We start from the raw sequence: 16,742 nt of genomic DNA, 5'->3' as shown, positions 1-16,742 counted from the left end.
AGTAATGCATTTGAGACATCTGAAATATATATTCAGTCAAGCTAATAAATGTCCAAATGGCCTCTTAAAATTTGTAAAGATTTCTGGTATTTGAAAGTTTCTTACTGTACAATAATATTTTTTTGCATCATGAAATTAAATTTTTGCTGGCAAAAATGTAATTTAGGATATCTATGTGTGCAGTTCTGACTAGTAGCAATGTAGTTTTGACCAGGAAGAATCTTATTTTAAAGACCAACAAATGAAACAATAGAGGACAGCGCTTCTAATAAATGTCAAATTTGCCTGCTATCATCGGTTTTTATTCAACTATTACATGATAAATGCACTTACCATAGTTTAACCCTAGCTCCATCCCTATAGTGACGTTTCACTTAATGAATGACGACGTGTTCTCAGTCTGCTCTTCGTTTCTCTGATTGGTCCAAAGGAAAATGGAAATGACATTAACCAAGATGGCGCCGGGAGACAGAGGAAAGTGATGCCAGAGAGGAACAACAAGCGTCACAGCTGGCACAAAAGTGTGCATATATTCTGTCTTTGCAGCTGATTACAAGCGGACGCGTTGGACATCTACGAGCACCTGATAAAGATACATGTTCTCCGTTAACTGTTTACTTTAACAAGCGACTAAAAGTGGCTAACGTTTAGCTTTCTAACTGCGGAAGGCGACTCGGGGGAAGGCAATAGCCCCAAGTTGAGGTGCGATTGTTTTAAAAAGTGACGTCTCTATATCATACAGCAAACGATTTTAAGGATTCGGTTGGACTCAAAGCAATTGTTTGGGAAGTTACGGCGTTGATGTGAAAAGGTGAGCTCAGGAGACAAGGAGAGGCGTCATCTTTGCTCCTTTGACGCCATGGCTCACTCCCCTCTTCAGAGCGCACTACCGGGGGTTCAGGTAAATATATAACCTCATGCTGTCAATGTGGAAGTTAAATTAAACTACTATTAGACTACCTGCACCTTAAAAAAATTTCTATGTGAGACATAAAGGAAGTGTAACCGTTTATTTCTCTGTTACATTTGGATTTCACTGATAAAAAAAAAAAAAACAACTTATCAAAGTCCATTTAGGTTCCTGGGGGAAAAGGCTGGCTGGTTTATTACCCTGCTGAACGCAGATAACCCTTATAATTGTCTGAAGATTGAACTCTCTCCATCTTTAGTTTTATGTTGTGTTCTTTGCCAAAGTTTACAAGTTATGTAGTTTGTTGGACTTTGGCTGGGTCTTGGTTGGTTGCTAAAACAATCCTAGCTATTTGGAGCAATCTGGAGGCATTTTGCATGTTATTTGCCGTCTCCTTTCATTTAAAATAAATGCATTTAATAAATATTTAGCATTGTAAGTTTTAATTTTTGTTTAATTTCTCAGTAGTGTTGAAAACATTCACTTTTCTTTATGTTTTGTTGAGATTAGTAGTCCTGTATGTAATGTAATTTCCTGTATGATGAATTAATGCCTTCGCTTATGTGGGGTGGGGGAGGATCTTTTTAAACATTTTGCCTGAAAAATTATTGTCAATTTTATACTCTCCCTAAATTAAAAATCTAATTTTGTAAATATGGGATTGATAAAAGTTGATCTTGTTTCCTTTTTTATAGGAATATTTTATTGCTAAAACCAGCATTAATAGGGCTCAAATAAGGGAAAATAACATGCTATGTGTAATGTGGACTTAAGTTAATGTTGACATTTTTTGAAAAGAGGAAGAAATCTAATTATATGCAGTATTTGTTAGGCCAGTTCTGAAACTTATGAGAAAAACACTAAAAGTATAAATCCAGTATGGGAATTGAAAGCACTTTAAGTCCATGACTATAGCAAAAAAAAAATGTATTTAATCAGTTATTTGCATTTTTTACATGATGACATTGTGATATCAAGTGGAATTCAATATATTTTGCAGCTGGTATGACTGGTATGCCATTTTCTGCTTTTTAAATGCACAATTTGTGAAATCATGATTTCATTATAACCAAACTTAATATATATAATCATAAGGGAATTGCTCCCAAAGTCTTTACTTTTAAATATTTGTCTTCACATGTGTATTTGTGTGATGTAGAGGGGTTTCTGTATTTGCCATTAAAGTGTAGCTTGGTTGCAGGGTCTTTCATTTTGGTCTATGATAGCAGACCACAAAGCTGCACGGTGCTGCTGGTAGAGAATGAACCACATGGTTTTGGAGTGAGGTTTAAGCAGAAATAGTTGTTCCAGTAAACCTGCTGACTAAGGATATAAAAAACTACATTCCCTATTATGCATAAGCTTCGGTCATAGCATTGCTTTTCCAGAGGTCATCCTTAACATTATAAATTTCCACTGGATGACTGATCACACCAGTGTTATGAGAGCATTTAGGGTTTGTTGCTTTTGCATTGCTTTGTTCTGCAGTGCTTTGCTTTTCCTTCCCTTGTTTTAAAGTCTCTGCTATTCAGTTCAGCATTTCCCTCTGCCAGCTGTTCAAAGGGCTACTGCTCATCCCACCTGCCTTGTTGGTTTGACCATCATGCATTAGCAGTTTTTACAGGAAACTATTCTCACGAGGCGGGGGCTGTAAAGCAATTTACTCTTGAGAGCCTGTAGATCATCGCTTTAGAGCTAGGTTACACTTAGTTTTAATTTGTACTCTTTACTTTGAATTCAAATTTTGCTCTCTAGTACTATACAGAATAATGTCATTATGTATTCTAAACAATTTTTAGCTTTCATCTGGGCTTTTTTGAAGGCCATTATTCCCTCCCAGGTGTCCCATAGGGAAATGAGCCATTTAGCTCAGTCAATAATTTAGGATGCAGTCCCTATGTTTTTGTTTAGGCTTTGCTTTGAAGGCCATTAAACCACAGTGATGTATATGCATTATGTGGCTTTATGGCAGACGATTTACTAATTGTAGCACTTTTGAAAATAGCTCTGCATACTAATGTCCATGCCAATCTGAGAACAAAAATATATTGGCTTTTCAATATTGATCAGATTATATCCGTTTGGAGTCATTGGGACTTGCTTACTCGTCCACACTTGGTGTAGAAGTCAGACAAAAATGGAACTAGGTTGAAGTAAACTCTAAGTTTACATTTAAAACTTTGTCTGTTGGCTTAATTCTGGCATTTAGAATAGAAATATCCTTAATTGCCCCACAGCAGGGATTTTCAGGCATTTTAGTCACAAAGTGAAACTAGGAAAACACTCTGGGAGCGCAGATCTCTGCCAAGTAGCTAATTTCCCCCCAACATAATGTGACTTCCACCTTAGGTTAATACCAGTATTCACAAAGTCTTAGAAAAAAAAAAAAAAAAACCTGGTTGCAATTTGTTGCCAATCACAATCTCTTAAATTTCAGCTAAATCTGAGCATAACTTTTTTTAGTTCTTCCAAAAACAAACCAATGCATATGAAGACATAATGTGCTTTGCAGAGGTAAAGAGACACATTGACGCAAACTGGTTCACACATCAGTTATGTGATGTTTATAGACTTAAAAATAGGATTGAAAACATTGGACTATATAATAAAGGAAATACCTAAATAACAAAAATGAAATCATGTGTGACGACCTAATTGACATACGCAGTTTAATCACATTAAATAAGCATCACAGTCGGCTGACTGAAAATCCACAAAAAGTGCATCTCTGACTGAACTACAGAAAAGAAAAGACCACTCATAAGTTAAGTTACCAGCATTGCCAGCTTGTAGCAATGATTGTTTATGATCATATGCTAGCTTTTGTTTTATGCAATTCATTTTGTTTACATTTATGCGGTAGCAAATTGTTTCATACAATTAAGTAAAAACGTATGTTTCGCCATTTAAGTGAGGAAAAAGAAGAGCGACTGAACTAGGAGAATGTACACACTTATACACCTTTCCCACTGGCCAAAAAACCTGTTTATACCAGGGAACAATTGGCTTTTAGTGGCAGTGCGAACAGCTCACTGACATGTGTCTAGCCGGTTAAAAATCTTGGCTCTGATCAGCATGCTGTAGGAATACCAGAGCCGGGTTGACTCACTAGATTATGTGATACCATTGAACGTATTAACGTATAGACATCAGCACACTGCACCAGCTGCGTCTGATTTAAAAAGCCAAAACAACTGTTTACATCCGTCAAACATGGCGCAGTGCTGGTAAGAGAGATTCGTAAAGATAATGGAGCGAAACAATAAAGCACACTGACTACGTCCAGGCTTCTTTACATGTTGCTCTCCATTGTTTACTTTCCTGATTTATGTCACACTGGTGACATCAACGCTTCCACAGCGTGATGGCACCACCAGACATGCAGCCGTGGGAGGTTAAAACCGGCTTTTTTTTTTGTCAGGGGGAAGAGAGCCATATGCTGTTTGTAAGTGGGCTGAAAAACAGATTATTTTCAGTGGAAAAAAAGAGGCCTTGGATCCACACCTATAGAAATGTGTACCAGTCTTCAGCTTTTCTGTGACCTGTGGTTTGATACGACTGAAATTACAATGTTTTGTTTTCCCCCTTGTGTGTCTTTTTCTCTTCAAGAACTTCAACGCTGATCCAGAGGAACTTTTCACCAAGCAGGAGCGGATAGGAAAAGGCTCTTTTGGAGAAGTCTTTAAAGGCATTGACAAAAGGACTCAGAAAGTTGTGGCCATTAAAATTATCGATCTGGAGGAGGCTGAAGATGAAATAGAGGATATCCAACAAGAAATCACAGTGTTGAGCCAGTGTGACAGTCCCTTTATCACCAAATACCACGGATCTTATCTCAAGGTGACCTTTTTAGTTTAAAAAAGCATATTTGGTAAACTTGCAATAGTTTAGGTTCAGCAAGATTATTACAGTAAAGGGCAATCCCTGCATGCTAGAAAAGGCAAGGTAGGTCAATAAATAATTGAAATGGATGATGGAGCAGCTACCTGTGAAATAGAGTACAGATATTTTAAGAAAATGGGTCATAGAGTAGGCTGACATTTTAGTGGACTTTTTGGATGGTTAGCACTACATTTAATAAGTGCATAGACATTTCAAAGCTGGGGTTTAGACTACTGCATTCAGACCCTCTAAAATTCCCATCACTTAGTTTATAGAGGCAGAAAACTAGTTGTATTTAAGCTTCCTTAAAATAAGAGTTTTAATGCTCTTGTCGCTGATGTGTTTTGATCTATTAGATTTAGATAGAATCCAAGCAAGCCAAGAAAAAGGTAAACCTGTAATTCAAATTGTTTTATTGACCATTATTTTTTGGCAAGTTACAGATTATTTTCTAGGTATAATGCAGTTTTATGCTTCACTTAATGGTGCTTAGAGAGCCTTTCAAAGCTTCTAGTATACTGCATAAAAGGTCTTTTCCTCAGGGACCCAGAGTGGTAGTTTGTGGGAGTGGGGCTCAAACTCAGAACCTAGCGCAATGCCCAATGACGGCACTCCCCAAAGCAGCATTAGCGTAAAGTGTCCCACCCTCCTGTTTGCAGGACGGGTGACTTACCACTAGAGCTAGCTAGCTAGCCGCTAATAATACATAAATAAAGACGGACTGAGGCTCTCATAACTGTTGAACTTTACCACATTTTTTCCTAGACATAAATTAACTTATTTGGGATTTTATGTGATGAAAACGAAACAAAGAAGTACATAATTAAGAAAAAAAGAAAAAAATCTGGAAACTATGATACGTTTGGAATCACCTTTTACTGTAATTACAGCTGCAGTACTAAACGTGTCTCGATTCATTCCCGTGAAAAGTTTTAGACTCTCGCCAGTTTTAAAGTCATATCACACATTGTTGTTAAGTTATTATAACACATGAATACACCTGAGGCTATGCTTTTCCATCATGGCTCTGGTCGAATGCTTGAGGCTTTCTTTCTGCTGGGCGTTAAACTTCTGATAGGAGAAGCACAGGAATGTGACAGATGACAGCACAATTTTCACACATTTACTTGACTCTTTTTTTTTTTTTTTTTTTTTTTTTTTTAAGCACATTAAATAATGAGAATATAAAAAGATATCAATGATATTAGAGAGTTTGGGTTTGTTCTTAAACATACTTTTTCTTAATACCTGATTCTAAACAATATGGCTGAAAGTGACCCTTTATGTTTGGATCAACAGATTGATATTGTTTTATTTGGTTCTCAGAATGCCAAATATTCTCCTGAATGGTGTCTTTAATACGTAACAGTACGTCAGATGGAAGTAAAGGTTCTATGGTTAGCTCTACTAGCAAAACTAACAAACTCTGAAAAGATAAATGTTTTAAGACCCATGAGTATTATGGTACCGGTACTTGAACATTTCCTGAGGTGATGCTTGTTTAAGACATTTGAGCCCAATAAAGAAATAGAGAATTACATTTTATTTACCTTAAAGGTATAGTGGAGGATTTTGGCGAGTTTTTGAAAATGAAAATAAAAATACACACACACAACCATGTACCCACTCCTGAGCGGGAACGCCTATTAAATGCGTGCACAAGGCCATTTCTCCTTGTGCACTCTCTTTAAAAGTTGCTGTTTGCACCACTCATACAAGCTTACGTTTGGCTGTAATCTGTCAACATGGGAAAATGTTTAAGGAAGTCCAAAATCTTTTGAAGGGTTTGTCTCGTGAAAACAGTTTTGAAGGAAGTTCTTCTGGGATTATTGTTTGTCAGACCTGAACGTCTAACAATGTAAAAGAAAGCTGCAAACATTAGCCATCATCCTTCAATCTTTAACGTGTTAAGTTTAATCATAGAATGGTAAACATTCAGAGTTTTACTTCTAGTGGTTGTGTTTTCTTTAATTATTCCTGATCCATTCCTCAGGGTACAAAATTATGGATTATTATGGAATATTTGGGAGGAGGATCTGCTCTGGATTTGGTAAGAAACTAGTCTGAAGTTGGTTACCAATTTATAAGAAAACATACATTTACTCAAGCGGCATGGAGTCACATACTTATATCTTTGTCCCAGTTGGAACCAGGTGCCTTGGATGAAACACAGATAGCCACAATCCTGAGGGAAATTCTCAGAGGGCTGGAGTATCTGCACTCTGAAAAGAAAATCCACAGAGATATCAAAGGTAAATCTGATAAATAGCAGTACTTCAGCCTTTGTTGGAACAATAATCAATGTCATCTGGTAAGAACTGCTCTCTTTGATCCTTTTTTTATTGCTTCTGTGTGAGTTTTCGAATGCCACGGTATCAGGGTTTATCAGTAATAATTGTGTATGTTTGATTTTTATTGTCAAAGGGTGTAATCAAGTTTGGCTTTTATTGGTGTTTTAGGTGTAATATTTCTTTTGAGAATTTAATGTATCTGAATTCCAAAAAAGTTTTTAAAAAAAACCTATACACTGGGCTTTTTTTTGAAGATGTTTTGCTTCCTATCCAGGAAAGTTTTTCAATTTAAAATGTCAGAATTCCTGAATGGGAAGCGAAACGTCTTAAAAACTTGGAAACAATTCCAGTGGATTGTTTTTTTTTTACTTTTTTTGGACCTACTATAAGCTGGATGACTGAGAATCTTCAGCAGCAAATGAATCTGAAGTTTTTAAAAATGCAGCTAAAGTGTACGAGATCTCGCTTTTTCCTTTTTAATCCTCTACGGGTTTATTGGAGTTATTTATGCAGCGTTTATTGAACTGCTATTTTTAGCTGCCAACGTGTTGCTGTCGGAGCAAGGCGAAGTAAAGCTGGCCGACTTCGGCGTGGCGGGGCAGTTGACCGACACACAAATAAAGAGGAACACTTTCGTCGGAACGCCTTTCTGGATGGCACCCGAAGTCATAAAGCAATCTGCCTACGACTCAAAGGTCAGTCAACGTTATTACAGTCACATACTGGAGGTGAACCGCAGCTGGGGTTAGAGCTACATCAGCGTTATAAAAGATGCGGAAACAAAGTGTAAAAGGCCTAGATAAAGCAGCGTGTTGCTTAATCCTTTTCCAGATAGGAGAAACACATGTTAATCACATCAATTAAATCATGAGAAAATCAAAAGATATAAAATATATTAGAGAGTTTGGATTTGTTCTTAAACTTTTCTAAGTTGACAGACTGATATTTTTTTTTTTATTTGGCTCTCTACCAGTGAATCAGATGGAAGTAAAGTTTCTATGGTTAGCTCTTCTAGCAAAACTAACAAACTAAGAAGATTAGGTCAGTAGATGTTGGTGAGAATCAAGATATTTTGGGCCTTTTGAAATCACAGATAACCCGCCTAAATTAACTGGATCAGAATCTTAATTCACCAGGATTATTTTCAAGCTGTGTCTTGTTATACTCTTGTATTTATAGCCTTAAATCAAATGGAAATCTTGTGAATTTGTTTTTATTTCCTCTGACCTCAGTGTGCCTCTTTTGGTGATGAACACTAAAGCCCCATTACAGACGTGTTTTCTAGACTAGAGAAGCCCCAATGTATATTTTTGGAACAACCACAGCATGAGTCAGTGCGACTCTAAAACACAGCTGCTAGGTCGCTGTCCTTGTTTTTTGCAGAACTACTTCAAATACTCAACTCAGTGTTCCATATTTAGAGTCACTTTGTTGTGTTTTAACTGGTCGCTTGTAGCTCAGGTGAGATTTTAATGAAATAATTAAATTTTTCTTGTTTTTACAGGCAGATATCTGGTCATTAGGAATAACAGCTATAGAACTGGCTAAAGGAGAGCCGCCCCACTCTGAGCTTCATCCCATGAAAGTCTTATTTCTCATCCCAAAGAACAACCCGCCGACACTGGAAGGAAACTACAGTAAACCTCTGAAAGAGTTTGTGGAAGCCTGTTTAAATAAGGAGCCTAGCTTTGTAAGTTTAAACCTTTTTTTTCATATCGCTGTGATGAATAAAATAACAAACAATTGTGTTGTAAAATTCTGCTCTGACGGTGTTTGTTTCACAGAGGCCAACTGCCAAAGAGTTGCTAAAGCACAAATTTATAGCGCGGCACGCCAAAAAGACCACCTACCTGACAGAGCTGATCGACAGATACAAGAGGTGGAAATCGGAGCAGTCGCGGGATGATTCAAGCTCCGACGATTCGGATGAGTAAGTTCTGTGTTCTTCGTGGTGCAGAGCTGGAGAAGAGTTAGACTAAATACACTGTTTCTGAATCCCATTTCTCCACAGGGAGCTGGAGGAGGGTAGCAAACCTAAAGCTAACGAGGAGTGGATCTTTGGCACCATCAAGGAGCCCGTTATATTTGAAGAGCCGCCGGCTGAGCCTGTTCAGTTGGTTGAGCCTGTAGAGCTGAGGGTCAGAGCATAACACACTGAACCACAATCCTATTTAAATCCCTACAATCATCATCTCCTTCATTAATGTTGATTGAAAATACTTCTCTTCCAGGTGGAGCAGCCTTCAGAAAGCCTCTCATCACAAAGCTTAACATCGATATTCTCTCCATTGTTCTCGGAGGTATTATACTCTAAATTACGTCTAATTGAAATAGTGATCTGTACCATTTAGAACCCATGCAATCTTCACTTCGTTTTCCCTTTTCTGGATTGAAATTTTCTGCGGGTGTTTAATGGAAATGCTGTGACTCTGAGTCTATCCTGTCTGTCTGCATGTAATCGCGCACACAAATTATTCTGCATATGTTTTTTGTAGTTGAGAGAAAAGGGTGAGACCAGTAATGGAAAGCCAGAAGCTGCAGAGGAGCTGAGGAAAGCCATTTTCCTGGCTGAGAACATCCACCCGGGGATCTGCGACTCTCTGGTTGCTGAACTACTGCAGAGGCTTCAGAGGTAAGAGAAGTGAAAAGTGTTGATGCACCTTGAACCTCTTCAGATGCTGCTACTTTGAAACTGTGTTTTTATGTGATAGACCCACAAACAATACTGCATAACAGTGAAGCCCCTTTATGATGAAACACAATTAAGTGCGACCAGTTTACAGCAGTCACCTTACCTTCAGATGTTTTAAAAGAACATTTTGCGGTAGCCTCCACAGTAAAAGTTAATTTCCTCTTCTACTTTTATCTAAAACCAGTAGAGGTTGAGGTTTTGTCAGTTAGACCTTGTTTTGGATTTTGTTTATAAATCAGTTCAATTAAGCAGGACAAATTTTGAAAACTGCATCTTTCTTTACTTTTATATTCCATCTTAGATTGACATAAAGACTATATATCTGTTTTATATGTTGGGAGTCTCCTCCTTGAGGGCATAGTTTGCTTTATTTTGTAGCAGGAACACTTGTTAATGGGTGTTAGTATTGAGAGAAATAGAAGGATTATACTGGAGATCTTTTTTTTTTTAATGCATTTTGTGGATTAGTTTGATCAGTCATGCACCTTTTTGTTTTTCTTCAGCTTTTAAAGACATTGTCAATTTATTTACTAAATGTGTAAATCATTAAGTCTACATTTCTGCTTGTGTCCCCTAAGTCCCAAAAGCTGTTAGTATAGGACATGATCTAGGACACTATAGGTTTTTATGGAAAATAACTAGATAATTGTAGCTGTGGGAAGTAAGCTAGCTGTTTTAAGCTTCTGATTTTTTTCAGATTTCCTGTTTTAAAATCTCTTGTGACCTCTCTGAAACTTTGTAGGAATAAGTCGTTTTGATTTTATTGCGTTGTCCATTTATTGCATTCATACCATAAATAAAGTGCTCTAGAGTTCATTTAGGGCCTTTCTATAACCGCCACCAAGCAGACATGAGGCGGTTCTTTGGTCAATACCCTAGTACCATTGCTGAGTTCACATCAACACAAATGTATAAAACAATAGTTTTAAACAGACCAAACATCTCAGGTGTGATGACGCTCTAAAATGTGTTTGATAAAGATAAAACTTATAATAAGCTGTTTTAGGTGATTATTTCCTACATTTCTGTTTTTTACCATTAGCTATAAAATAAACTCTGTTTCCTCTAGCCAGTTGGGTTGGTCACCATTAAACTAGTTAGAGGAGTGAGGGCGCTCCCAGTAAACCATAAAGGTTAACGCCAGAGAGGTCTGACTTTATGGCTTTTGCAAAAGATGCAGGAAAACCTTAAATCTGGCCCATATAGGCACATATTCTCATTTCTTAGGTGCTTTTAAAGAAGAGTTCACAAGTAAAGAATATTTTGTTCCCGCAGGTCATGGTTTATACCTGTTCCACCATGTTAAACCAGTGAACCATTATAGCTAACTTGGCCGTTGTTTCCCTCTTGTTAACTCCGTTAAAGCTTTGCTTCAAAATGTTAAAACCCTTAAGTTTTTATTTTTTTATTGTAATCATCTCTTAACCTCCACTTTAAAAAAGTTAAAAATGTTTTAGTGCTTCATCGTTTACTTGTGAAGCTCACAGCGTCTTTCATTATGTCTTTGCTCTTCTTCGCTGAAATCCTTTTGAGCGTTAACGTTCTGCTCTGATGTTTGCCAGGTTTTCTGTGCTGCAGGCGGCCACCGCTCAGTGACGCTCTGTTCTGCTCTTCCACCCTGACGGCAGCAGTCTGTCCTCCTCAGCTGAGATGAAGTCTCCCAGGAAGGTCTACATCCCTCATTTGCCTAAAGCAAAACCCTCCCGGCCTCCTTCCGGTCTGTTTTATCTGCTAGAGGAGCAACAGAGGTTAAGTCAGCGGTTGCTTATCCAGCTGTGCTCTGTTCTCCCCTCTCTGCACCCCTTTCTCAGCTGTTTTATTTTTAGACTGGAGTTGACGATCTTTCTAGAAGGAGTCTTGAGTTTTTGGTTTAATGTGTGACTTTTTTGTCTTTTTCTTTTAAAAATGTTTACACTCCCTTTTGGTTTTGGAGAGAATCCCTCGCTCAGTTGGTTGTGTGCATGTGGCTGTGAGAGATAACGAGTGGGTGAAGGCGTTTTGTTGAAAACTCAGGTATCCTGCTTTAAGTAGATTTGGTCTTCTGGGAGATGGAAGGAGGTCTTACCGGGTGGTTGTACAGACTTGTAAATAAGCTTATTTCTATAGATTGTTGAAAGCATAGCAGGGCGTTTGACATATAACGGCCTAAAGCAAATTATAGGCTGTTGGGTGAAGATTGCCTCGCTTCTGTGTGTCTTCTTCTATCCTTCAGTGTTTGATCTTTATTTTCATTCTCTCCAGTTGATGCCCTCATTTTGCTGTTGGATTTTCTTCACCTTCTCCCTCTGCTGCTGTGGCTGTAATATTGTGGTAGAATGTAAAAGCCGGCTGGGTTTCCGAAGCCTCCCCGCTTTAAACACTGGATGCTGTTTCCAGCCCCTCATTCCAGGAGGGTGGGGTTCGAGCAGGTCTGTCGGCCTCTGCCTCACCCCTCTCCCTTTTTGCTGTGTGTGATTGCTCAGATAAACTGAGGTTTCGTCCATTCATTCCATTCAAATGGCAGTGCCATCATCTTGTTCTTAAATCAGCAGACTCTCAGTCTTCCTAGGAGCTGCGACGGTACTTGCTCCGGGTACCTTTAATTGCACTTCGAGTATAAATGCCTTTACGATAAACAAAGTAGCCATAATGCAGTAGCATGACACTTGCAGTATTTTATTTTTGCAGGAATGCACCGTATTATGGATTGAGAACAGTCTTTGAACTCGGGTTGGTCGTGCATTTCCATTTGGATTTGATATAAGCTTTCCTACAGGGATATCTCAAAGTTTCAGAATATTTTAAAAAGTCCAAACAATTCTCAAATGTCATTTGCAGGTTATCAAGACACAGAGTGATGGATTTCAATCGTTTATTTCTGTTCATCTTAAAGATTATGGCTTAAAAAGGATAGAAAATGCTGACATACCAAACTGGTATAAATAAGTATGTGCAGTCAGTAACTAACTGATCTATTTTTCATCAGATCAGCCAGCAGCACACTTCAGACATCTCTTATAGGGGGCAGTTGAAGCTCATGTTGCTGATACCTCTGTGTGAGGCAGCTCTTAGCTCCCCAAAACAGGCTTCTTTAAAGCCATAGGTGCCAACAGCACACCTTTTTCCTTCCACTAAACTTTCCATCAGTGTGCCTGGTTTAAAGCCCTCTAAGAGACGCATTCTTCCACAGAGGCCTTTTGTTTTTTATTCTCGATGTGGAAAAGGGGCAGGGACAAATTTCTCAAACTAAATCTAAGTTCTGTTTTCATTAGCTGTTTGCTATATTCATCAAAATTAACAGAAATCTCTATTTAATTACAGAAACCAACTTTTCAATGATATCCTTATTAACTGAGATACACTTGTAGTTGCTCCCGCATTAAATGAAACTGCTGTGAGATGTAAATATTAGGAAACCAGAGACCAGCTGCACTGTTACTACTGTTTAAAATGATTGTGCATAATAGTGTTAACAGTTCAGAGCCTACAGACTGGTTTGGGTGGTATGCGTTATAGCATACTGTTACAGGATGGGAAGATGAGTCCCCAGATGGTGATGAAGCAGCCTTATAGTGTTTGAATGAACATGACCATTATTATCAGCTTTAAAAAGGTCGGATGAGATATTTACTTTTGTCATTTCCTGTTTTTCTCTCTTTTTTTATGCATTAAAATTCATATGCAGTGATTTTTGACGAGAAATAATAAAAGACCAAAAGTATTGCTTCCATTTCTTTCCACGTAACCTGTTTTTTTTTTTTTAAACAGTCCAAATCTTTTCAGTTTATTTTGTTCACTGTTGCTACGCTATACTTTCTATGTGAGCACAGCTGAAGTTAAAGGAACAGTTTTATGAAGTTTGGGATTAGACATGGTATTCTGAAAATAACAACCATCTCCTGTGTTTACACTTCAGTTAAAGACAAAAAAAAAACAGATCAAACTACAGAAAAGCAGCAATGAATCCTGCCGCTTAAGAAATTTTACAACTTTCGTGAAATATTTTGAATATCTAAAGAATGTTATTCAGGTACATTTAAATAAACTCCATCAGTAGTTTGAAAATTGTTATTGCTCAAAAAATATATCAAGAATATATTAGTTGGTCCTTTACTTGGATAAAACTTTATTTCCAACAGGTGTAGGAGGATACTTGCTCCAGGACATTTGCTGCCAGTCCTTTAAAAAGGACTGTTAATTAAAGGAACAGTACGAAAAAAAGTTAAAATTGTCTTTTAGTTTTAACAAACAGGTTTATTTTGACTGGAGGTATTTAAGTTTAGGGTGGTCCCTGACTTAAACATGATCTAGGATTCAGGCCACTTCTGTTAAATCTTATGGTACATTTACATGTGATCCAGTGTAGGCTGTGGTTTACTTTCTAAAATCCTTAGGTTTAAACATTTTAAAGTCATTTCTTTAGCATTTCAAAAGTATTTAAGCAGTATTCCTTGGCTGCAACATCACACAATTCCTTTTAATGTCTATATATTATGCATAATGTTGTATAATAAAGTCCATAGTTATGTTTGATGTATAATGATAATATATTTAATTTAACACTTCTTGCTGCTTTAAGGTTGGATTGTTCTATCTGGATCCCTCCCTTGAGGCTCAGTGTTCAGTAAATGATTTCCCTTGATTACCGTTAACTTCTACTCATATCTGTGGATATGTTTACCAATGAAGCTCCTGCATTTCAACTGAACAGCTGTTCCTTTAACTGTCAGATCGGAGCTTTTCAAAGTCAATTTCAGTTTTATTTCAAAATCCATAATTGTGACATTCAGCTTTTTTTGCTAAAGCTAATGATTGTTAGAATTTAGCTACTGGATCAAAAGCTGCTATTAAGATTTTTTTTTTTTTTTTTCATGGTTTTCTGGATATTTGTTCAATGTGCCATGATAATGAGCTGCCCCTGTTAAAAAAAAAAAAAAAAAAAGAAATCAGCAACATCATTTGCACCTTTTGCATGTTTTTATTTGTTGCACTTTCTGTGGTTTATTTAAGTTTTGGTACTCGATGTTCCTTTTCTTCCATTAAACCTCTTGTATTCAGTTTTTTTTTCTCCCCGTTTGTATCATTGAATATCCATTTTTTTTTTAAGAAAAAGGCTCATCTTCAGCTGATCTGTTTGTTCTTTTAGTTTTGTGTTCAAGTGTTAACACTGGGAAACAATCGTTCAAAGCGAACATTTCATTTTGTGTGATTTTTCTGGCAGTTTGTTGTCCGGTCTCCACATTTGCAGTTTTCAAGGTGGCGCTGTTGGATTTCTGGAAAAGCCCTTAAATGATAAAAAAAAAAAAAAAAAATAATTACATTTTGTTTGCTTGCCTGCAGCTTTTTTTTTCCCTCATTAAGACTTCAGTGCCTTTTGTTTTTTAATAATTACCCCGCAAAAAAAGTCTTGTTGATGGTAGTTTTTTTTTCCACTGGAATAAAATCTGGAAAATGTGTAGTTTTTCAAAATGAATATTAATAATTAAATTGATACTAAATTACTACAGCGAAGAGATGAAATGTATTATTTGGCATATAAAACCTGTTTTCACTGGTCTCACTGAGAGAGATATCTTTTTAAACAATCAAATTGAATCTTGGAAGCATTAGAGATGTCAAGAAGCCAATGAGAACCTCTTGTACTTCTGAATAAAGCTCAAATTACGACTTCATCTGATAAATGTGTTGCGTATTTATTTTTGGATTGAAAGTGAAATGATTATTTGTAGACTTCTACTTTTAAAATGTTTAGATGAGTTCCTGGTGACAATCCATAGAAGCAGAGAACGTGAAAACTCCACCCAACCGGGATTCGAACCCAGGACCTCTTGGATGGAGACCAAAAACAACACCAAGGCTTCTCAGTCATTGATACAGCAGAAATTCACTACAAATGTCACTGTACGGCATCTTGGAAAGTTTGTTCAGTCAAATAATTTAGACATGCTCAATTACACACCTTTTTTTTTTTTTTTTGTTGTGTTTCCCTTTGGGCATTTTTTCTTTCCCTCTCAGTCAAAAGTATTGATGATTGTCTTGGTGATTCTAAGGCATTTTATTCTTTCCATTCCAAAATTAAACAAAATATGTTGACCGGAAGTTGGTAAGAAATCAAAATAAATACAAATTAAAATAATAATATAAACATTTATTTATAAAGCTGGAGCTCCTCTGAGTTAACTCCCTTATAGTCACATTTAAATTTGATGAATTGGGAACAAAATACAGAAAAAAATTAGACTGACTTAATTAGATTTACTTTGTTTTTATCAAAACATCTGAGCGATAGAGAAAAACAGCTGATACCAGTCTGTTCCTCTGCCTCATTTTGGTGAAGACAAACATAAGGAAAACATAATTTTTAGTTGATAAAAGCTTGTTGGGTCCTCAAAGCAAAACAGATCCCAGCCCTATTTTATTTTACTACCTAAGAAATTAAAATATTTTCATTTACCACTCACGGGCCACTAGGGGTAAGGAATCCCTGCTTTAATTGATGCATTTTCATTTAAAAAATGTAGGGTTTGTGATTAGTGTGAAAAATTACTCATACCCACTATGGTTATAAGTTGCATAGGTCTATTCTAGTTTGAATTAACAATAAATAAATTAATAATAATGCATATTTTTTCAAAGTAATGTAAAAATAACTCACCACTCACACTTTATTTTACTTCAGGTTAATTAGGAACCACACAAGAAAACCTGTTTTTCAGCAAATACCTCACAGCAAGTTTTATTTATACATCCAAAAACAAACAAAAGATCAGATTTCTCACACTATATACAGATATTACATACAGTGTTTTGTACACATATTACATAGTTTTTACACGAGAAAAATATACATAAAAATGTAAACTTTTGTATACAAAAAATACCTTAGACAATTCAAACAAGGACCAATAACAAAAGGTGACTAGATTAGCTCGTCCTATCTTTAGAAACAGTAATACAGTACATTCAATGAATATAGGAATATCGTCCG

The 16,742-nt window shown here is 36.7% G+C and overlaps 1 protein-coding gene across 1 annotated transcript; it reads left to right on the top strand.

Annotated features, from left to right (window-relative positions):
* The first annotated feature begins 429 nt into the window (after positions 1-429).
* stk24a (serine/threonine kinase 24a (STE20 homolog, yeast)) lies at positions 430-12,490 on the top strand. The gene is made up of 11 exons (XM_038280229.1): positions 430-901; positions 4,520-4,750; positions 6,786-6,842; positions 6,936-7,044; positions 7,621-7,778; positions 8,588-8,773; positions 8,868-9,013; positions 9,095-9,221; positions 9,315-9,383; positions 9,579-9,715; positions 11,338-12,490. The coding sequence occupies exons 1-11, from the start codon at positions 860-862 to the stop codon at positions 11,369-11,371; spliced, it is 1,296 nt and encodes a 431-aa protein (XP_038136157.1). The 5' UTR covers positions 430-859; the 3' UTR covers positions 11,372-12,490.
* The last annotated feature ends 4,252 nt before the right edge of the window (positions 12,491-16,742 follow it).

This window comes from Cyprinodon tularosa, unplaced genomic scaffold, assembly GCF_016077235.1.
Source record: "Cyprinodon tularosa strain WSP-4 unplaced genomic scaffold, ASM1607723v1 ctg158, whole genome shotgun sequence".
In the NCBI taxonomy this organism is placed as follows: domain Eukaryota; kingdom Metazoa; phylum Chordata; class Actinopteri; order Cyprinodontiformes; family Cyprinodontidae; genus Cyprinodon; species Cyprinodon tularosa.
This window is presented reverse-complemented; position numbering and strand designations above follow the sequence as displayed.

What these genes read in the sequence shown, in the direction of transcription:
- stk24a (XM_038280229.1), top strand. Translation starts at nt 860, where the DNA reads ATGGCTCACTCCCCTCTTCAGAGCGCACTACCGGGGGTTCAG. An exon ending in GAGGATCTGCTCTGGATTTG is followed by an intron (nt 6,843 to 6,935) that starts GTAAGAAACTAG and finishes TCTTTGTCCCAG; the next exon opens with TTGGAACCAGGTGCCTTGGA. An exon ending in AGCTCCGACGATTCGGATGA is followed by an intron (nt 9,014 to 9,094) that starts GTAAGTTCTGTG and finishes ATTTCTCCACAG; the next exon opens with GGAGCTGGAGGAGGGTAGCA.